General features: G+C 46.5%; 1 protein-coding gene across 42 annotated transcripts in view; it reads right to left on the bottom strand.

Moving 5' to 3' along the window:
• LOC144129383 (protein lap4-like) overlaps positions 1–20,929 on the bottom strand; it is a 166,815-nt gene that overhangs the window by 79,174 nt on the left and 66,712 nt on the right. For all 42 annotated transcript variants that reach the window (XM_077663466.1, XM_077663463.1, XM_077663479.1 and 39 more), the window contains 12 exons: positions 19,409–19,536; positions 16,077–16,190; positions 13,035–13,128; positions 11,980–12,155; positions 10,052–10,198; positions 7,871–8,012; positions 7,258–7,382; positions 7,095–7,172; positions 5,586–5,708; positions 2,684–2,947; positions 2,136–2,228; positions 185–604 (listed from right to left, as the gene is read on the bottom strand). In XM_077663466.1, coding sequence (XP_077519592.1) covers positions 185–604; positions 2,136–2,228; positions 2,684–2,947; positions 5,586–5,708; positions 7,095–7,172; positions 7,258–7,382; positions 7,871–8,012; positions 10,052–10,198; positions 11,980–12,155; positions 13,035–13,128; positions 16,077–16,190; positions 19,409–19,536 — 1,904 coding nt within the window. The remainder of the gene's footprint in view (positions 1–184; positions 605–2,135; positions 2,229–2,683; positions 2,948–5,585; positions 5,709–7,094; positions 7,173–7,257; positions 7,383–7,870; positions 8,013–10,051; positions 10,199–11,979; positions 12,156–13,034; positions 13,129–16,076; positions 16,191–19,408; positions 19,537–20,929) is intronic.

Below are 20,929 nucleotides of genomic sequence, written 5' to 3'. Positions count from 1 at the left end.
GCGCTTTTATAACACGTGCGGAAAAAAATATGCATGTTGATAGCAAATGTAGCCGCTGCACTTAGTGAGAGAGAGAAAAAATTGATACAGTTACTATGCCTTTCCTTTCATCTCAACAACTAAATTTCTTTTTCATGCATGCAAGTGCACGCACACACACAAGCAAGGAGCAGTTACTACTCACTTTTGTGTTCGCGGGCTGCTTGTCTCCAGCAACTGTGTCATCGCCGCCACCAGCGGCACTCACACTGCCAATGGGTCCCGGCCGCTTGTATCCGCCCAGATACGAGGGCCGGTTGGCCATGTACGACGAAGAGGAGTACAGGCTCCCACCATACGGCCTGCTTGTGGTCGTCGCGGATGTCCCCAGGGCCATGGCAGTGGGCAGCGATGGCTGCGGTCGGTTGGGGTCCCTGAGCACCAGCTCTTCTCTTTGTACAACAAGCCGCACAAAGCGCTCCAGCCCTGTGAGCATGGCCACGGCCTGGTCATGCCGCACCCCGTCCATGTCAATGCCGTTGATGGACAGAACGCGGTCACCAACACGCAGCTTGCCGTCACGAGCTGCAGCTCCACCTTCTGCTATGCGCGAGATGAAGATGCCCTGCAAGTGGGTGGGCCACAATGCAAGCCGTGCGTGACAGTTGTGATGAGCACACGCTTCCCAACCAAGTTTATTTTTGTCTTCACTTGTCTCATGATAACGAGGCACAATGGAACTAGAAGTAACTGACAGTATGCCCGATTTCCTGTCATGCTGATTTTTACTAGTTTTCTCTCCACTTGGCTGAACCCATAAAAACACTGCACTAAAATGACAAAGAACTGAGCCCACAAAAGTAGGAAACTGAGGGACTCACTACGATATGCATATGAAGACAGCCAACAGTCACTGCAACTAAGGAAAGCATAAATATGTTCCTTTTTTTCTAATTTGCGATGTTTCATCATCATCATCCCAACTACGCCCACTGCAGGGCAAAGGCCTCTCCCATGTCTCTCCAATTAACCCTGTCCTTTGCCAGCTTATGGCTGAAAGATAACTGATTAGAAAGAAGCAAAGAAGTGCCAATGACGACTCACAATGATTGACAAAACTCACAACCAACATGCAGAACTATTGCATGTCAGGAGGTTCTTTCACACAAACTGCACATACTAGCACAAGGCGATTCTTTGATTAAATGCACTGGAAGAACCACATGGACGGAAGCGAGGAAAATGCATCGGTGTGGGAATGGTAAGGTGCCTTTTAAAATGAAAAAAAAAAAAAGACCAACAACACGCCAATCGGCGCCCAATGCAGTGTGCCCGGCTGAATACATGTCATGCCTGATAGCTGCTATCACCACAGGCTGGCATGAAGCTCAGAAAAGTGAACCTTAAACTATTAAGCAAAGCTAGTTTTTGGTGATGGCAGCCTGCAATCATCATGCCGGTCGTTGCACAGACAGCAGGGTGGAGGGGACAAGACTGGAGGGTCTATTTTGACGATCATTTGGTGCACCGGACATAACTCGACACAGCCCCCTGGCGGAAGCTGACCCACATAAACCGGTACGAGCGCCCTGCCCCCGATTTAGCAAGGGTCTGACCCCACAGACTGATTTACAGGGACATAGGCCGGCAGCACACCGGTAGTCCGAAAGACTAATGAGGTTACAAAATTGGGAGAACAATATAACGTTGATTACCCTTATTCATAACTACTTCGGAAAAAAATAATAAGCTGTAAATTAATAATAATATTAAAGCCAATATCGTAATCACATGGCACTGCCAAAATGAGAAAAATGACGGACAATTTAGCATGGTTAGGCCAAATGCGAATTAGGTGTGCTAGAACTTCAGTTTTCACTTCGATATTGGTTTCAGTTTGAGTCAAGGTTCTCTACATTCCTCGCTCACTGGGAGTCCTCACAACACTCCTGGCCCAGTGGTGCAGCGGTTTAAGCGATGCACCACTGCCCTGAGATAGCAGGTGCTGCCATGGGTGGGCTTGTGAGACCCAGGTTGCTCTTCCCACCCAGGCGGGCCACTTTCCAGAGGTTCTAGACCGACAACGGCAAAATCAGTGAGTGCGGGCTTAAGTGCTAATGCACTAAAAAAAAACAGCAAAGGCAGAGAAAACTCACCTGGCTACCATCCTTGTACGGTGTGCCTCCTTTGCCCCCAGCTATGCTAAACCCTAAGCCGTTGTGGTCCCTTATCAGTGTCGTATAGATGATCTGGAAAAAAAGCACAGAGCCTGCAAAACACTGAAATGACACACACACACACACACACACAAAAAAAAACACTTGCGACTGCAGAGAGAGATGTAAACCTGCAGGGTTCAAATGTACAGACATGAAATTACCCCAATGAAACAACTCTTAGCATCAAACAACAGAAAAAAAAAATAAGATTTAATAGAGGACGATCTCCACAGCCAAGTAAGAAGCATTAAAACTCAGAAGTCATAATATGACACATCAGCTATGACCTGTCACAGTCATCTAGGGCCTAATTTCATAACTGCTCCAAAGCAGCGAAGGGCATTCTTGGTTGATAACAAGCAAGTCATGCTTTTTGAAAGTTGCCCTGTATGCAGACTGCTTTTAAGTCTTAAAAGCAGTCCTCGCCCTTATGGCATCAATGCTCTTTTATCAGCGTGCGACAATGCGATCAACACAATGAATACCTCTCGCTTGGTCTCAAAGTCTGGCTCGGGTGTGCGTGGCTCTGGTGTGGTGGGCAGCGACCGTTGGTCACCATCTCCAGGGTGTAGGGGTGTCAGCAGGCTCTGGGCTCCTCCAGTGGTGGGTGGTCGTGCCCTCTGCTGAGGCACTGATGCAGCAACTGATGGAGGAAGAGGCTCCTCCCCTTCCGAGGGACGCAAGGGCTCGGAATGAGTCTGCTGCAGCGGTGCCTTGGGTGGTGCAGCAGCCACAGTCACTGGCTCCCTCTGGTATGCACACGCAAAAGAAAAGTAAGAGGCACAACCAGTGATAATTTCTTTCCTTTCTGAACTATTGGTTAATTCCAGAATGCACAGGGCTGAGCCATTATTTTTTATTTCTCAGAAATTCAGGCTGAATTTTTGGGAGTTTTAGCAACTAACAAATCTTCCCAGGATTCATGCTCTCGGGAAGAGAGTGGCTTAGAATCAATAATACCATCCTGACAAAAAAGCCCGCCGAAACCGAGGACAAAGAGGTGAAAAGACACAGACAAGCGCCAACTTCCAATTGAATTTTTATTCGGAACATTGGTCGAAATATATATGTTTAGGTTTATGGGGTCTGACGTCCCAAAGCGACTCTGTCTATGAGGGACACCATAGTGGGGGGGGCTCCGGAAATTTCGACCACTTGGGATTCTTTAATGTGCACTAACATCGCACTGTACTCGGGCCTCTAGCATTTCACTTCCATCGAAATGCGACTGCCGCAGCCAGGATTGAACCCGCATCCTTCGAGTCAATTTGCACACCATAGCGTTTATTGCCTTTCTTGTATTTCTGTCTACCCCCCCGCACTCAGTGATTGTTTTCACGCATAGTCGCCTCGTTATGGCTTGCACGGTGCAAAACAGGCGCACTGTTTGCAAATGGGACAGGGCAATCAGGGCAATTCAACAACTCCCTACTTACACTGCTTCCAGACCACTGTCGTTCTTAGCAAAGCATTAAAACTGCAAGCTATGTTCCCCAAACAAAAACAACTCCGCTTCATATAAAACCCACACTCTATTTTCAGTCAATAGCTGTAAGCTTCCTTGGAACTGACAAAAGACTTTACATGCCAATAACACCACTTCTACACTTTTCTACAAGTCGTAAGGGGGAACGCGGGCCTTTGGGACCAAAAAATCGCGAAAAAATCGACTTTTCAATTCGGTCATAGTTGGATAAGTCTCTTCATTTTCCATCTTAATTTTAACTTTCATGGCTGAATACCACGTAGTTTACGAAAAAACGACACGCAAAGATGCAATTTTGACAAGAGAGCTCGTGAAAATAGGTTAGAAATGCCCGTTTTGCGTCGCGTGTCGCGTCAAAAGTGGCCGGCGCAGCTAGGCGACTTTGGAATCGTTTGAAAGAGCAACGCATCAGCTTTCTTTCTTGCCAGAATGAAAGGTCTACTGCGATTGGTGGCCGAGAAAAAGACAGAAAACAAAATATAAAATGCGGCAATGCTATTGGCTGTTGGACACCACATGGCGAAATTCAAGCGCCTCATTGGCCGGCACCATTTTTTTAAACGCTCCACGCTCGTCTTGCGACGCCATTTTGAAAAAGACCACCGTGGCTTGAAACCGTATCGGAAGTTCGCAGCGCGCATAAGTTTGGGAAAAAACGTAAAAAAGGCTGCAGAAAGCAAGCAGAAGACACAAGTTCGTCAGCAGTGATGTCAACCAGCAGCAGCCGAGTGCCTGAGCATGAACCGGCGGATGACGCGACCTTGGCAGCCGTTCCGGCGTTCGTTTCGAGCGCGGTGCATATCGCGGCTGCAGAGGATGACGGAGAGCCGGAGGATGGTTTTACTTAAAAGTGATCGATCGGAAGAGGGATAAGAGAATAACAAGGCGCAGGAGTGCAATTCGGCGGTCGTGATAAGTGCTTGTTTACCATCTTCGGCGACCGCCTTCAACACAGAGCAAATTGCAGGCTTGGGCGAGATTGGCAGCAGCGGGTCAGATTAGACACATTTCTGCTCAGCGCTGATCGCGAGGATTGCGAAGCACGCCGATGATAAAATCGCAAGTTTGGCAGCAATTTCTGCAACCTAGCGCAAGATGTGGATGCTAGCGAACGAGCATGTAGACGCCAACCCTCCATTGCCTGCAGAGCTACCAATGTGGTCGTAGATTTGGTGGGGATCGAGACTGCTTCACAATACAGTGTACACCCTCGAAATCATTTTTGCAGCTTGCTAAGCGGCGCAATGGCAAAAAAGTGATTCAGACTATTCCCTATGCGACTTCTAAGCTGTTTGTTTTGAAAAATTAAGCACTGTAATGTGCTTACACAGCTTCAAAATGTTTGATTTCGTTTTTTTGTGTTTTTCTCAGTTTGATTTTCTGCACCACCCTACACACTGCTGACAAGCTTTTCCCGGTATTGGTTCGCGCGATTTTTACCATTCTTGTTTTATTTGAAAGCTGAACGATTGGACCTTGCAATAAAATTATTAACAGCACTCTTAATAAAATGTGAAAATATTAAAAGGCATAAATAAAAATCACCTTTTTCCTCACCACTTTTATGTGAACTTCAAAACATCATAACTTTAGTTACAGAAGGGATAGAACACCAAAAGTGCCCTTATTGCAAGCATTAATAATAGTAAAACCCACAGGGATAAAAATTGTTTGAATCTGAGTAGCCAATTTTTTCAAAAAGTTGTCAGAATAATTTTACCGAAATTCTTGAATAAATAACAAACGACATATAATACACAAAGATGGACACCATATTTGAAATCAGCACACTAAAATACATAATAGCTGAAGTTTTTATTACGCTAAGTCCAATATTAAAAAATATTTCTCTAAGACCCTCTTCCCCCCTTAAGACATCAATAGTAACTTCCTCTTCTTACCGCCAAAGACGAAGTGGGCCGCTGAACTTCTCGTGCTATAAGCAATGAAATCCTGCTGCCAGCTGCCTTGAGTGTATTCACTGCCTCATAATGGTCTATGTCCACTACAGACATATTATTGACCTGCAGAAGAAAAAATATCCAAGTGACAGTCAAAAATGTCACTACTGTCAAGACTTGCTCTGCAAAGTGACAGAAGCGCGGAACAACGGCTATGTGTTGACAGCAGACATGTTGCACCACTTGTTGTGGGATGAGCGCGCACCAGAGCACAGCACCAGCTCGGAGTCGCAATACTCCGCGAGTGACGACTGAACGTAGAATAAATGCCACTCATTCCCTGATCGGTGTGTTTTTACTTTTAAAAAAATTTCGCACGTCGCGTGTATGAGCCGCACCCCGAAAATTGGCCCTCAAATCTGGAAAAAAAAAAAAAAAGTGCGGCCTTTACACGTGTTTATACGGTATACTCTAACAGAAAGCACAATCTATCTCACAATGTGATAAGCAAAGGCTCGCACAAAACCATTGGCTAACGTGCAAACTTTATGATGTACCCAATGTTCCAGTATGAAGCATGCAAGTCGCACAGAAGCGAGGACATAAGGCACTGCCAGGCTACCACGTATCTCAATGCTTCCATCAGGACTGTGTTAGCTCCTCACAAAGAGGAGGAGGAGACTGAGCCCCACCCCAGTAATTTTTCCTTTGTGAGAAAGGAACGGGCTTACCCTCCTTTACTACCCCAGAAGGTCTCAAACCTTAGGATAATGGGCTGGCTTGTGCGAGAGCATCCCCTCTTCTTTCATTTTCTTTCTTTTGTCTTGGATTTCCGTGGAGCAAGCATTCTCATCAATTTTTCAAAGACCAGTTTCTACAGATGCTGCTGCTTAAGTAAAATATGTGCTCGGTCATCAACAGCCAGACAATGGCTACACACATTAGCAGCATATATTTGCGATGTCAAAGCTAAATGAGCACTAAGCCTCAACCACCTCGGGACAGCAGCACATCTAATACAAATAAATACAGGTTGATATTCACCATCACATTAGCAAGTAAACATATATATACATACTTAGGCAAAGCACGAAATTTCTCTACACTCTTGCAGCCCTCTAAAAGTCACATTACCAAAGCATTTCCTCACAAAAGCCTATGCATACGAATTCAGATATTGTAAATTGTGCGTTTTAACATCCCAAAGCGACACATGGACTATGAAGGATGCTCAAGTGCAGGGCCACAGTAATATTTTTGTAGACCACCTGACAGGTTTTTTTTTTAACGTATACAGGCATCATACAGCACATGGGCATTTTTGCATTTCACCTCCATCAAAACATTTCCACCACAACTGGAATTAAACTTGCGACCTTGGGACCAGCAGTCAAATGCCAAAGCCACTGAGCCACTGCAACGAGTCATATGAATTCAGGTGTTTTTTTGTTTTCCCAATTCTACAAAGCTCCGAGCCCTGATGTGCATTGCATTCAATTCCAGACTTACGGAGAGAATCTTGTCACCGACTCTAAGGCCCGCCCGTTCAGCTGGTCCTCCCTCGGTGATCTTAGAGATAAATATACCCTGCAAAACAGGACCAAATTTTCAAGTGTGGAACAGAAGTGGCTTCAAGTAAATTGACAAGTATGTACTGAGTTGTGGCCCTGACCTCATCGTCCCCTTTGAACGGTGTCGAGTTCTTCCCACCAGCCACACTCAGCCCAAGGCCGGAGGCATTCCTCTCAACGTAGATTCGCATGTGCTCCTCCACTACAGTAGCAGGTGCAGCACCACCTGCAAGAATGCATACACTGGATATTATGATAGGCCGTTCCACAAGCACATTATTCAATGAAGTCACATCCCCGCATATTCGAAGGAAGATAATGCTGCAGAGGCTAATGCCTATTGAGTGTGCAGACATTTGCCTATTTGCCTATTTGCTCCTTTGTTTGTGATATGACACAGACGCATTAGCAGCTGCTTCATGTGCACTGAACTTGTTAAGCAGCTTGACACTGAAACTTGAATCACACCAACACCTGTTGTTTGCACAGGCTAACACAGAAACATGCGTTAGTGCGTGTTTCATTTCATATTACGCCACTGCCATTAAATTCTATTCCGGAAGTAAGGATTCTGCATCGCATACTTATGCTGTAATCCAGCATACCCTCACCCTATGATTTATCAGAGTTCATTTAAGAGTGTTCTCAATGTGCCATATGCTCATTCATTAGCACTAACAAGAATGGCTGGAAAGCTTTCCACAAAGCCCTCACCATCCCCGAATGATGTGTTCGCTGCGTCTATTTCAAATTCAGAGTCCATCCTCTGGCGCTCCTGTGGTGGTGAGGGTGGCGGAGGTGGCAAGGGTTCCTCCTCTTCTGGCCGACGGAGAGCCTGCATCAATATGGATGCAACCTGGAAGAAAGAGGTCCATTAAGGTGAACCCACAGCTTGAGATGGACAAATGGCAAATAACACAGTAAATCTTTTTCAGCTGACTCATCTCACACTGCGATGTCTGAGAGAACACATGCAAGTCAGCCTCCACAGTAGCTTTGCTGTGTGTGCACTGTTTAAGCTCTTGAATACACACAGCGCCACTGATTCATCCAAATCTTGAGTCTTCCAGCTTGCAATTCAGCTAAAAGACCTTAAAGGGCTGCAAGAGGGTTCGAGTGCACTTCGCAGCCATTTTTCTCACCTGTAGGATCCTTACGAGCCTTACGAGCACAGTACTACGGGGAAACTGATACTGCACCTATCACGACCAAAATGAACGAATCAAATATTCCGAACTCTTGCATCCCTGACACTATAATATGCACACGTCTCTCTCTTTTTCCTTGTGCAGTTTACTCGCAATAAGATCATGCGCACTTGAAAATCACTGAAGTGATTTCCCTTCATACACACATAGCAAAGGCCAAAAGAACCGGACACAAACCGGGATTATACCGGTGGCACCTTCATGAAAAAAGGGCGCGCACTTCCTCCGCTGAGAGGCACACCAACTCATCTAGACACCATTGTGGAAGGGCGCGACTAACTCATAATGGCATCTGGCTGCAAGCGGTCAACGCCACGAGCCAACCAAAAGTTGCCATTTTGGTCATGCGATTTGGGAGACCAATATCAACATGCATTTCTCACAATTTTGTTCCTTTGTTTACCACTTCCAGGGCTTGCTCAGGTTCACCAACCGATAAATAGAAATAACCTCAATCACGACCTTTCAAATGAAACCAAAATAGTGCCGGTGCAGTTCAGTGCGGTCTGACCTCAACTTAAAGGGCCACGCGTGCGCATTCACGTCTCTGAAACGCTATAAAACACGAATAGGGCGATGTTTTTCAACAAAAATTTGTAGACAGCTGCGGAAAGACCTACAAAAATGAAAAGATCAAAAATAAGGTTTTTTGACCGGTTTTCAGCCGCAAAGAGGGGAGACATAGGTCTTAAGAGCCGCAAATTTACAAAAATGTAGAATTTTCAATTTTGTCATATTTGGATCCCCGAGGTTCTTTTTCTACCAACAAGTGAAGTTTGAAGCCCAGGACTCTCGTAGTTTTTGAAAAATCACCCGATAAATATGCCGCCACGGCACCGGAACTCGTGAGGATGCACCAAAATACATCAGTGTTCTATGCCTGCGCAATTCAAAACCAGCTCCACAATGCTCTCTGTTTGGTCTCGTTTGATGACTCAGTTCGCCGGCTTTCTTTTGCACCAGTGCGGCAACCGCTGAGCGATTTAAAGCCTAGAAAAACATCCAGAAACAAAAATGGAGACGCGGCCTTGTGATTGACTGCCTTGTGCCATGTGACGAAATTGACGCTTTTTATTGGCTAGTTTGAATTTTCTGCCATTCTCAGTTGTATTTGGGTGTCGACATTTTGAAAATTTATCAGTGTGAACAATTGTAAAGTCGAAGCTGGGAGCCTGTGGATAAATGTGCAAAATATAGGCAGCAGAACAAAGAAAAACTACCCGTGGTCGTCGGAGCCAATGACAACAGGAGATAGCATAGCATGGTGTCAGACCGCGAACTGCCACGCCAACGTGTAGTCGGGTGAAGATTGTGCATTTCGCAATCGCGCACACGGCGGCCGCGCCCGTTTTCCCAAGCCTCCCTTGCGCGCACCCGTGTGTACATGCTGGTGGTCTGGCGCAGCAGAGAGTGCGAAATATGATAGTACTTATTCAAGAATTCGCGTAAAAAGTTGGGGGGTGCAAATTACGCGAATACAGTAATTGGTCTCCACAAAAAATAACACCGCTTTTGGAATCTACAACGAAAACTGCACAAGCACGCAAAGTTTTACTGATTTTTGTTGGAAAGTAAGAAAAGCAAGGAAGTGTCCCCCTCATAAATAAGTATCAACTGTATCATGCTTGCTAGTTTTCTACTCACTGGCCACTGGGGCCGATATGTCATACTCGGGCAAAGAATTCACCTTCTCCTGATCTTCACGAGTGCTGCCCATGTGAATCCTTTTGTTCTTCAGATGGTGAGGAGTATCACGGCGATGCAGGCGGTTCTTCTGCTGCTCCGTTGGTTCTTCAGGCCCCTCATGCGTGAATGCCACGTGTCGGTCACTTTCCTGTGCAAAGAAAAATAAAAAACAAAATCCCCTGCATCTTGATGCACAAAGTAGGCTATGGAAACCTGAAGCAAAGCACATAGTGTGTCACTAGCAAATAACCAGCGACTTTACTAGGGACGAAGGAAAGGCACAGTATGATTGTTCGAGAAGATGCTGCAGCTTCAGAAACAAATGCGAAGGCAAACAGTCACTGAAATCATGTGTGAATTACGATTTCTATGTTGTAATCATGCTGGAAGAAAGTAGAAGAGAAGACAGCATACTACAGTCCCAAATCTTATTTTCGCATTGAATTCGAGAAGCGTGACTTGTTGGGCAAGCTGGTGCATACAGGTAAACCTGGATATAATGAAACTGAAAGAAGTCCGGGATTTTTCGTTACATGCAGTTTTCAAAAGAAGACTCGAAAGGACAATGCAGAACATAAACCAAAAAAGAAACAAACGCAGGTGACATCACCTTGAAAATGTTTACAGAAATCCATCACAATCGCACTAGCGCGACTGTGGCAGAAGCCTCCACCACCTCCGGCGCGGCTCTAGCAACAGTGCTAAGAGTGAGGTGGGGAGGGCAGGGGAGGTGGGGGCACCACAGCCGAGCTATAAGAGCACACGGTCGCGCTGTCGCCAGTAGACTAGCCAAGGAGGCACCTGTTGTAGCGATAGCTACATTACGGTAGCATTGTGAGCCTTCAACGTGGCGGCGCCGCCACCCTGTGGCTGCGCTGCCACGCCGCAGCTGTGCCGCCACGCTGTCACATGGTTGGACACGTGGTGCGGAGCAGCTGCGGGCGGCGCGGCACCATGGCTGGTCACGTGGTTGGTCACATGACCAGCTACGTGGTGCGGAGCAGCTGCTGCTGCTGGCGGCGCGGCGCACCGGCGAAATCGAGCTGCAACAGCTGTGCGCATGCACCGTGTCAAGTGGGATGAAGATGAAGAAGGAACGCCCAGCGAGATGGAGCAGCGAAAGACTGACTTTTCAATTCAACTGAGCAAGTTCCTCTTGGCCAGCTGTAGCTATCGCGTCACTCCAGGTTTAATCAGAGCTAAACTACTGCCAATTTGTTTCTTCCCTGATGTTCCCTCTCAGTCTACCCGCTTTTGTTGCTCCAGGAAACCGGCTCATTGCCTTGCATCCCCGGCATGCTTTGCCGTCCCTGCCCTCAACACGCGAGAGCTATCGCGCCTGAATCCTGCGAGCAACTGTGCAGCAGTGGTAGACATGTGTTACCCATGCCGTGTCTTTTTTGCTATGTTGTATTATCTTTCACTGCTTCTGAGCAACTATTCTAGTGCCATGTGGTATGATGTTTCAAAAGCAAAAGCAGCAGAGCTGCGCCGACAGTGATGGAGCCCAGCACCTTGTGCCAACTGCAGTTGTTCGCTGCGATTGTAGACTTTCCTCTCATGTCAGTTCAGACTTTATCGTCACGAAATTTTTCTGCCAAATTTTCTAACCCAGCAGAAGCTAACACACTGCTGCCACAGCGAGTTGTTAGATCACGGTTAACTGCTGCGACACCTTCATTATATGGAGGTCTCAAATACATGCGCTTCAATGGGGGTGGTGTTGGGGAATTGAGAAACCTCTTGATATCGAGGAATTCGCTATATGGAGGTTTGTTACATCTAGGTTCAATTGTAGGGGAAAGTAGGAAGGAATCCACTTCCCAACAGCATTTTAGATCACCAGTAGTAATGGCTTTCCTGACAGCTTGAAAAGCCTGCCAATCTGTGTGAACTGGCAAGTTCATTGTTTCATCCCATGCAACTCACTCGCTTGTCATCCTCGTCACCCGAAGACTCTGGGCTGCCGCCCACAGGGGCCACCGGGGCTACTCCGTTCTGTGCAACCCTTGTAGCATGTTGTGATTCCTCCTCCGCCACTGACAGTGGCCGCCCATCGGGTTCCTGGTCGCTGCCACTCCCAGGTCTGCCACCAGGCTCACCTTCTGCTCCCAGGGGTGACACATAGGTGTGTGAGTCAAGGTCACGGCCATTTAACCACCATTTCATGTGGATCGGTTTGCATCATGAACACCTTGTTCCCGTAAAACTCAAGGGAAGGAATGAACATGCAAGACCCAAATATCGATGTGCTAGTCTACCATTTTACAAAGAGAGAAGGTAAGCATGAAGTATTCCCAGTGGGTACAGAAGCACCACCAAGCGTTACACAAAGACTCGCCTATGGCATATCTGATGCCATTCCTACACTCCTGCTAGAGCACTGAGGAGATACTATCTTCTGCTGCTCATTTATCTAGCAGAAAAATCTTCTGCATCGAAGGCTACCAGATTCACACGAGGACTCTAACTCTTTCTTTGAAGGCCATTCCAAGTTTTGCTGCACAGTTTTATATTTATTTCATTAACCTTGGCTGCCAAAACCTGCAGAATGTTGCTTCTAAGCTTAAATGCTGGAAAGAGAAAAGAGGGAAGGAAAGGAGAAAACAGCATGCAACAAAGCTGCCACTCGAGAATTTCATTCATGCATGGAATGAATCCACTACCAACGGAAAAGCAACAGTGCACTAACAGTAACACACAGGAGAGAGAGTGCTACTGCAAGCCACAATGGCCACTGTGATGAAACTGCCAAAAACGAATTTTATGGCACTTAAGATAATTTAGCATGTGCAAATGGCTAAGTAGCAATTCACTTTCTAATTTTGCAGCACCCACATACAGCTGCTGCTCTACCACAGCCGGGTGTGCAAAAGCAAAGTAGCCCAAGCTACAGCAAAACCCTTCCAAACAAAAAAGTGCACAGCCTAAGAGGTAACACGAGAAAAGCACAAAAAAGCACATGGCAGGAGCAAGCAAATCACCTCGGGACTGGCAGGGTGCCGTCTCAACCGACGATGTGGACTGCATGGACCCAGTGCTGGCCCGATGAGGCCTGTAAACACCCACCTCACCATCCTGGAAGCAAAGTAAAACAAGACGGAAGCTCAACTCTAGCGTTGCACGAATATTCGAACATTCCGACAATGAAGTGAATGACGCAGTAATCAATTAGGGATTCGAAGTGGATAGCAATATGTGGAAAACTCATATTTTCGAAGTATAAGAATGTGGCAAAATATGCTAGTAATGAGGAAAACGAAAAAAAAAAAAACAATCCTGAAATACAATTGGTGACTGAATATTTGTATTCTATGGGTAAAATTGCTCAAATATTTCATGGAAATTCACCGTTGCCTTCAAGAAAAACGCGATTGAGTACACGGAAGCTCACAGCAACCTGGCGGCAAGGCGCAAATTTGGAGTATCCGAAAAAAGCATTCAGTACTGGCGGAGGCAGAAGCTGCGTATTACAACTTCCAGCAACCAGAAGAAAACATCATTTCGTATCCAGAAATGGAAGGAAAGGTTGCGTTGCATGCAAGAAGGTTGCGCTGCGTGTGACAGCCGAATGCATCCGCGTGAATGCGTGAATCAGTGAGCTCTCACCGGCTCCCGTTATCCATATCGGCATCAGCATCACCAGCTCCAGCGTTTTGTCGCTGTCAAAGGCACAGGAGTTGTGGTTCACCATAGTTGTGGCTTTCGCGTGCTGCCGCTAAGCGTTATAGTTTTAGCAGTTTTACCACGATGGGCAAGCACCTCAATAGCTACATGGCTGGGAGTTTGCTATCGAGCACGGCAAGCATGCGGCGGGCAGGAAATTTGACGTGGCCGAGAAGTGCCGTAATTACCTGATTCTAACGCGCGCCCAATTTTAATAGTCAACAAGAAAAAAAAATTACATCCCCAATTCCAACGCGCGCCAATTATTTGTCAACAAGAAAATCGAAAAACTTGTGCGCGAGGAGGGGGAGATTTATTGCCGAACTTCACTCTTCATTGCTCTTGGATAACTCCTTGTCGCTTTCGACCGACCACAACATATCGTCCTCGGTGCCATCCAGCACATTTGCGATGCCACACTTTTTGAATGAGCGTTCCACAATGGCCGATGGGATTGTTGCCCATACCTCGGATGACAATCCAGCGAGCGTCTCCAAGGGCGCGCGCTTAAGCCTATTGTTCAGTGTGAATGGCTGGGTGCTAAGCCACTCATTGCACAGCACACAAACCCGATCCTTCACTGGTTTGTTCAAGCACACGTTGAGTGGTTGAAGCTGCGCCGTCATGTCTCCGGGTATAACGACGAGGTCAGTATTGCACGCAGCGAACTTGTCTTTTAACGCGCTGGAACACGTCAAGAACGAGCATAGTGTGAAGCCCAAGGTTGGCCCCGGGCCTTTTGCGCCACACGCAATCGATCCAGTTCACCACCATGTCGGTGTCCATCCAGCCTTTCTCATTTGCTCGCACGACGACTCCTGGTGGAAAATTCACTGCCTTCGGGAGCGTCTTTCGTTTAAAAATAAGGAATGGCAGCAACTTGTGGCCATCGACAGTGCAGCAGAGCATCACAGTTACTCGTGTCTTCTCATTGCCTGTCGACAACACACGCACTTGCTTGACCTCCTTCACTTCAACAGTCGTGTTGACGGGCATGTCAAAGTACAGCTGCGTTTGGTCTGCGTTCGCGATTTGTCCCAGCTGGTAGCCATACATGTACCGTAACGAAAACACATATCTCTGAAAAGCACAAAGCTTCTACTCGAAGGCTTCTGGCAATTTCTGACATATGCCAATCTGCTGCCGAAGATAAAAGCCTTTCCTTTTCATAAACTTTGATGTCCAGTTTCTACTGGCCTTAAACTCGCTGGCGGACAAACTGCAATGTCTAGCCAGCTCCAGCGCTTTTACTTTGAGCATTTCATTTGTGACCGGCATGTGGTCCTCTCGGAGTTTTTTGACGAAGTCCACTAATGCATCCTCAATTTCAGGGAATCAGCCTTTCTGAGGTTTGCTGAACCCTTTGCGGGTAGACTTACTGAGGAACATGCGGTCTTTCTGCTTTCTCGAGTCCCGAACACATCCGGCATTCAGTAAACACATGTGGCGCCTCTGTTGCCATCAGTCTCTGCGCACAAGATGACCTTTTTCTTAAAGCCGGCCTCATAGTGGAAGCGGCGGACCTTTGGTGCAGTCCCTGCCATCTCAGCCAGGAAGCGCGTAGATGCAACGTTTGCAATGGTGCTACACAAAACAAATCCAGGCTCCCAGCTTCAACGAGCATTGCTGCTGACACAGACAAAAACAAACAGCTTCGGCGTCATTTTGAAATGGCAATGACGATGGGCGGGATGAAATTCGCGCCGTTTCGGTTTGTATCCGATTCTGACGCGCATGCTACTTTAGGGTTTATTTTTTCTGAAAAAAGGTGCGCGTTAGAATCAGGTAAGTATGGTGCGTCCGACAATGGCGGAACCAAAAGGATGCATTGAGGAACACAAGCTTCAAAAAGCGCACTTTTCGAGGCAAGCCATGCAAGTTTCCCAAACTGAAAGAAGAGGTGCTCAACGGCTACGCATTGATAGCGGACGTGCTGCGAGACTTCCTGTGGAATTCTTGTACAGCTAGGGTGGCTAGAGCTTTTTACCACAGCACCAGCTTGGTGTCGGAATACACCGCGAGTGGCGCCTGAATGTAGAATAAATGCAGCTGATTTCCTGATCGGTGTGTTCTTACTTAAAAAAAAGATTTGTTTTCTAAAATCGCATGTACAGGCAGCACCTCGAAAATTGGCCCCCAAATCTGGAAAAAGAAAGTGCGGCCCTTACACGCATTTATACGGTACATTCCACTTCCATTCCTTTACAAGTTCACAGCAAACACTATTGCTTCTCCAAAAAACAGATATCATGGACAAGTGGCATATTCTAATACCAAACCTAAAAACAAAAAAATGCACTAGCACTCAGAGCTTTCTATTTGCCACTGAAGGTGAACCTGATCACTGAAGCTCCTCTCACCTCGTCTGAGTGTGACATCACATGACCATCGATGTTTTTGGTCTTCTGCACAAACTTCTGGTGCCGTGCCTTCAGCTCCCTTGGATGAGGAGTATCATGACGAACAAACTGAGTCTGAAAGAAAAAGCAGAAAGAAAGATGAAGACTGCATGGCATGACACAGTTCAAAAGATACTGTAAAAACGACTATGTACAAATTAAAAAAAAAAAACTGCTTAGAACTTCAGTTTAGTCACAAGTTTGCAACGCAAGTCTAACGGCCTTCATGGTTTCCCCAAGATTTCAGGCAACGTTAATTGTTACAGTTGCATAATATTTTCACAGATCAGCACTGCTGTAACATGGGCCAACAGTTTTAACACACTGAATGTGTACAGTCTATTGTACTCAAAGGAGATCGTGAAATAGTTTGATATATCGATAATTCGACATATGAAACGCAGCAAAAGAGTGGCTTATCTATAACCCAGAAGTGCTCCCAGAAGTGCGAATACGGTGCACCCATGCCAGCAGCATGCTTCCTGGAGCAATATGCTGTCCGCCGGCATCGAGGCAGCAGCAGACGGAGTTTTGGAAGAAGCCACCACCAATCATAAGAGGTATAATTTTGCTACCGGTACAGCATAAACACAATACTATTTCAATTACAATTAAGGTACATTTCATTTCTGCGTCGCCTTCAGCAGCGAAGCACGCCAGTCGAAAGTCACTGCAAGCCTTTGGTGAACAACTAACCTCACCGCATGACAACCTGAGCATCAAGCGCTGGCTTCCCCGCATGACAGCAGTGTTGCGTTAAAAATAAGAACGCCAGACTGAAGGCCACTCTCAAGCTCGTGCGCACCCCATGTACCGTATTTACAAGATCGTAGGTCAATCTATTATTTTTTAATTTGAAAATCCGAAGAGCGGGGGGGGGGGGGGGGGGGGGGGGGGTCGACTTACAATCGAAACCAAAGCATGGCACCATAAGTAAAGAAAAGCCAAACAAGATATCAGGGATGCTACAGCGTGGTTGCAATTATATTTTCTCTGCAGCTCTACCTAGTAGCACTTGGTCATTCTGCGTGCTTGTTCGGATTTTTTTTATTTGCTTTTAACTGCATACTTGGCGCTCACAGAAGCGTTGATAGTTGATGGAAGGAGCATTGTTCCAATCGCAGTGGCACCGCCACTTGGAAAGGCAGCACTTCCGAGGAGCGTTGATAGCTGATGGAAGAGCCAATGTCACTCGCACACACAGTTTCTCTTTGGCTCTGACGCATTTGACTTGACTTCCGGCCATTTTTGACATTTGTGACCAGTTTTTGATGTAGTGCTTCGCCAAGCATATTTGTGCTTCGGGGCTGGTAAGCATTCATGGCTACAGTAGACGACGGGTAATTCGGACTCCAATAATTCGCACTTGTAAGATATGTCGGACTTCTATAAGGCACCGTTAGTCAGACTATAGAAGCACATACACATTCGTGACGGATATTTCGGACTGTCCGAAAATTCGATTTTCGGACTAATTTCAGTCGCCTGCGGGCAAAATCGGCCATCTTATCGGTTTTTCGCCGGCGCAAAAGGCGCCACCTTGGATTGAGGTGGATTTACTACAGTTGGATTGGCTTGACATACTTTCAGTACCTCATTTTTGCCAGTAGAGGTCTCTGCGATTTCTGACACTTCGAGGTGGCAGTCGGATTGTCATCGCCCTCGCTGGCGGTTATCCCTTGTCTCATACCTCGAAAATTGGAAACCGGTTGTTGGGGAAACTGGTTGTTGGGGAAAGGAGATGGCGCAATATCTGTCTCATATCTCACCTGAACCGCGCATTAAGGGAAGGGATAAAGGAGGGACTGAGAGAGAAAAAGGTGTCGTAGTGGAGGGCTCCGGAATAATTTTGACCACCTGGTGATCTTGTGCACTTACATCACACAGCCCACGGGCGCCTTTGCATTTCGCCTCCATCGAAACGTGGATTCGAACCCAGGAACTCTGGATAAGTAGCGGAGCGCCCTTACCACTGAGCCACCGCGGCGGATCTCATAGGTTCATTATTCGCCGTTTCGTCACTTTGATATCTCCGACCACGTCGACCGAGCGGTGCTCAGTCTTCAAGAAATTACATCCGTTCGCCGTTTTGTGATTGCGTTCGGCGGTTCCACCACGTTGAACGAAAAGTGCCTTATCTTTGCATGTGTTTGACGAGCGGTGTGGTGCACACTCGAGTTGTGGACAACATGGCCCCGCCAGTGCCGCCGGGTCAACCAAAGAATTGAACTAAACGCCGTGACCTTGCTGTTAAGCGTGTACAGTGAAAGCACAACTTTGGCGCAAATATAGGTGCAAATCATCGCCAGCAAGAGAAATTTGCTGCAAGGCAAAATCTGTGACCTTTTCAAGCCGATTTCATCTCAATAAAGTGATTTTTTTTGTACTTCATGGATTTTTCGGACCATTTTTCGGGTCCCTTCGGGTCCGAGAAATCGGTCGGCGACTGTACTTTCATGATGGCTGTCATTTTTTTATACGCCAAAGAAACAAAAAAGTGCCCGCTGAGCTGCAAGTTCGATGTTTTGGTACGGGTGATGGAGGCATGCAGGTGCGGCAGCTGCAGCGAAACAAACATTTTCGTTCATTCCATGCGATGTCGTGGTGTGGTTGTTTGCGAAGTACGGGATTTCGCGGGACGATGACAGGCTGCGGTTGTTTGCGAAGTGGGAAATTCTCTAGACGACGATGTTAGAAGACATTCTGTGGAACCACGGCAGTGATGACAATGACAGCACTAGTGAGGACGATAGCATACGTGTGGATGATTAGTCCAGTAAATAATAGGTTTTCATTTTGGAATGGGCCCACAAGCACGGCATTATTATTATTTTTTTTTTTTTTCAGAGGTGCAATATGGGGGGGGGGGGGGGGGGGGGGGGGGTTGGCTTACAATCGTGTAAATATGGTACACATTGTCACGCGGTTTTACAGCATTTACTCTGCCAGCAGACGTCCAAGGCTGCGCAGTCGACCCTGCTTGTCTGCGCATGAAAAGTTACCACGGGAGCTCCTTTAGAAGAAGGTCATTGGCAGAGGCGTGGCGCACTTTGATATATCAAATGTTCTATTGGACAGCAGCTGCTATACTTTTGTATGGGATTTTCAAGGGGATAGTCTGACAGTTCGACGCAAGCAATAATTCTAAGTCTGGGTTTGACTGTATTAGGTTAGGAGAGATGACAGTGTGGGCACACAGGTTACTGCAGCCCCAATTGTGTTGATGCCACTGCCGCACTCAATGGCTCTGAGAGTGAGTGGAGAGGAAAGAACGACAGTTAGTGAGCACTTGCCTCCAGGTCCCTGTCCGGCTTCTCCTCCACAGCTTCCTCGACGAACTTCACGGCCGACGACCGATTCTCGGCCTTCTGGTCCCAGCTAAGCCGGCTGTCCTGTTCTGTGCTGTCTCGGAGCAGGTTTTCTGCGGGAAGACAGCCACACAGTCATGCCAGTGTTCTCATTAAAAATCATGGATGACACTTAAACTACCGCTAAGAGCAGAATGCAAAGCATCAGAGAACCCTTCGGCGCAGGTACTCTTTCTCCTTAGTGTTTATGCCTACATGTCCATATACTAGGGGCTTCAGGAAAGCCCGCCACTAGTTTTAAGAATAAGTTTTTTTTCAGATAGTGAGAAGCTTTTTGCGGCATAGCAATGTCAGTGCTGGAAGATGTCAGAAAAACAAGAGAAATGTGTTAACTAGTTAAGGGGTTAACTAAATTCTATGAGTCATCCTTTACCCACTGCTGACAGGCACCTGATGGCAATTAAGAGATTTGTAGCCTGCAGACAGTAGCCATATCAGTTTTTAGAATTTTGAAAACATGACTGCCCTCGCCGCTGTGGCTCAACAAATTTGGGCCATTCCTAGCGTCATTCGAAAACCACGAGCCCGCGAGAACCACAAAGCGGCATCCATCAAATCACGTCACTCCACGCTGCATGTACCATGTGGCATTCTCTGCCCCATCCGCACTAGAGCAGTGATGACGCGAGAAGCAGAAAGCACTGCAGCACGAGTGGGACAGGGAATGTCATAATTCCAAAAAGGTGCATTGTCTCCGACACCCACGAGGTGGTTGGCAGGGTAGAAAAGTTGAGGCGGCTCGTATGCTCCCAATATAAGCAAGGCGCGCTCAACGCCGTTACTGCTGGCGAAGAAAATGTTTTCCCTGTGAGTTACATGGAGCACATTTCTGGCGAATTCGTGGCACACTAGGAGACAAATTTCGACGTAGCGAAATTGAAGCAAACTGCTCATTTTACCAACTTTGTTAAACCGATGTTTAACTGCCCTAAGAAATATCAAATCCTGTTAAGGGACATAATGCACTGTCTCTCCCTGGTTTATTCATAAAACAGAGCAAAATAGTGCTCAAAATGATGCTCTTGTAGCTCTACAAGAAGCACAAAATCAAGTTTTAGCTGATAAATCGAATGAGTCAAACTCAAATACTTACATATCATAGCTGAAAAAAAAAAGTTCAGTAAATAGGAAGGAAGCAAATCTCAGCTTACATAACTTCATATAAAACAAAAATTTGCTCATGAAGCATGCACTCAAACCTTGAGGAAAAATGGTAAGTGCTTTAAAATTGATTTTTGTATTAAGCAATTTTTGACTGCAAACGATTTTCTACACCATTGAAGAAAACAACATGCAGCATGCATGAGCTGTTACCATCTTTTTTTTTACCTATCAGCTGTGTTTGCAAATGCAATGAGGAACTTGCTTACCGCATTTACACAGTTGTAAGTCGACTTATTATTTAAATTTTGAAAATCCAAAGTGGGGGGTCGACTAACAATTGAA

This window comes from Amblyomma americanum, chromosome 4, assembly GCF_052857255.1.
Source record: "Amblyomma americanum isolate KBUSLIRL-KWMA chromosome 4, ASM5285725v1, whole genome shotgun sequence".
NCBI classification, from domain to species: Eukaryota; Metazoa; Arthropoda; class Arachnida; order Ixodida; family Ixodidae; genus Amblyomma; species Amblyomma americanum.
The sequence above is the reverse complement of the archived record's forward strand: the minus strand, read 5'-3'. Positions and strand labels throughout refer to the sequence as shown.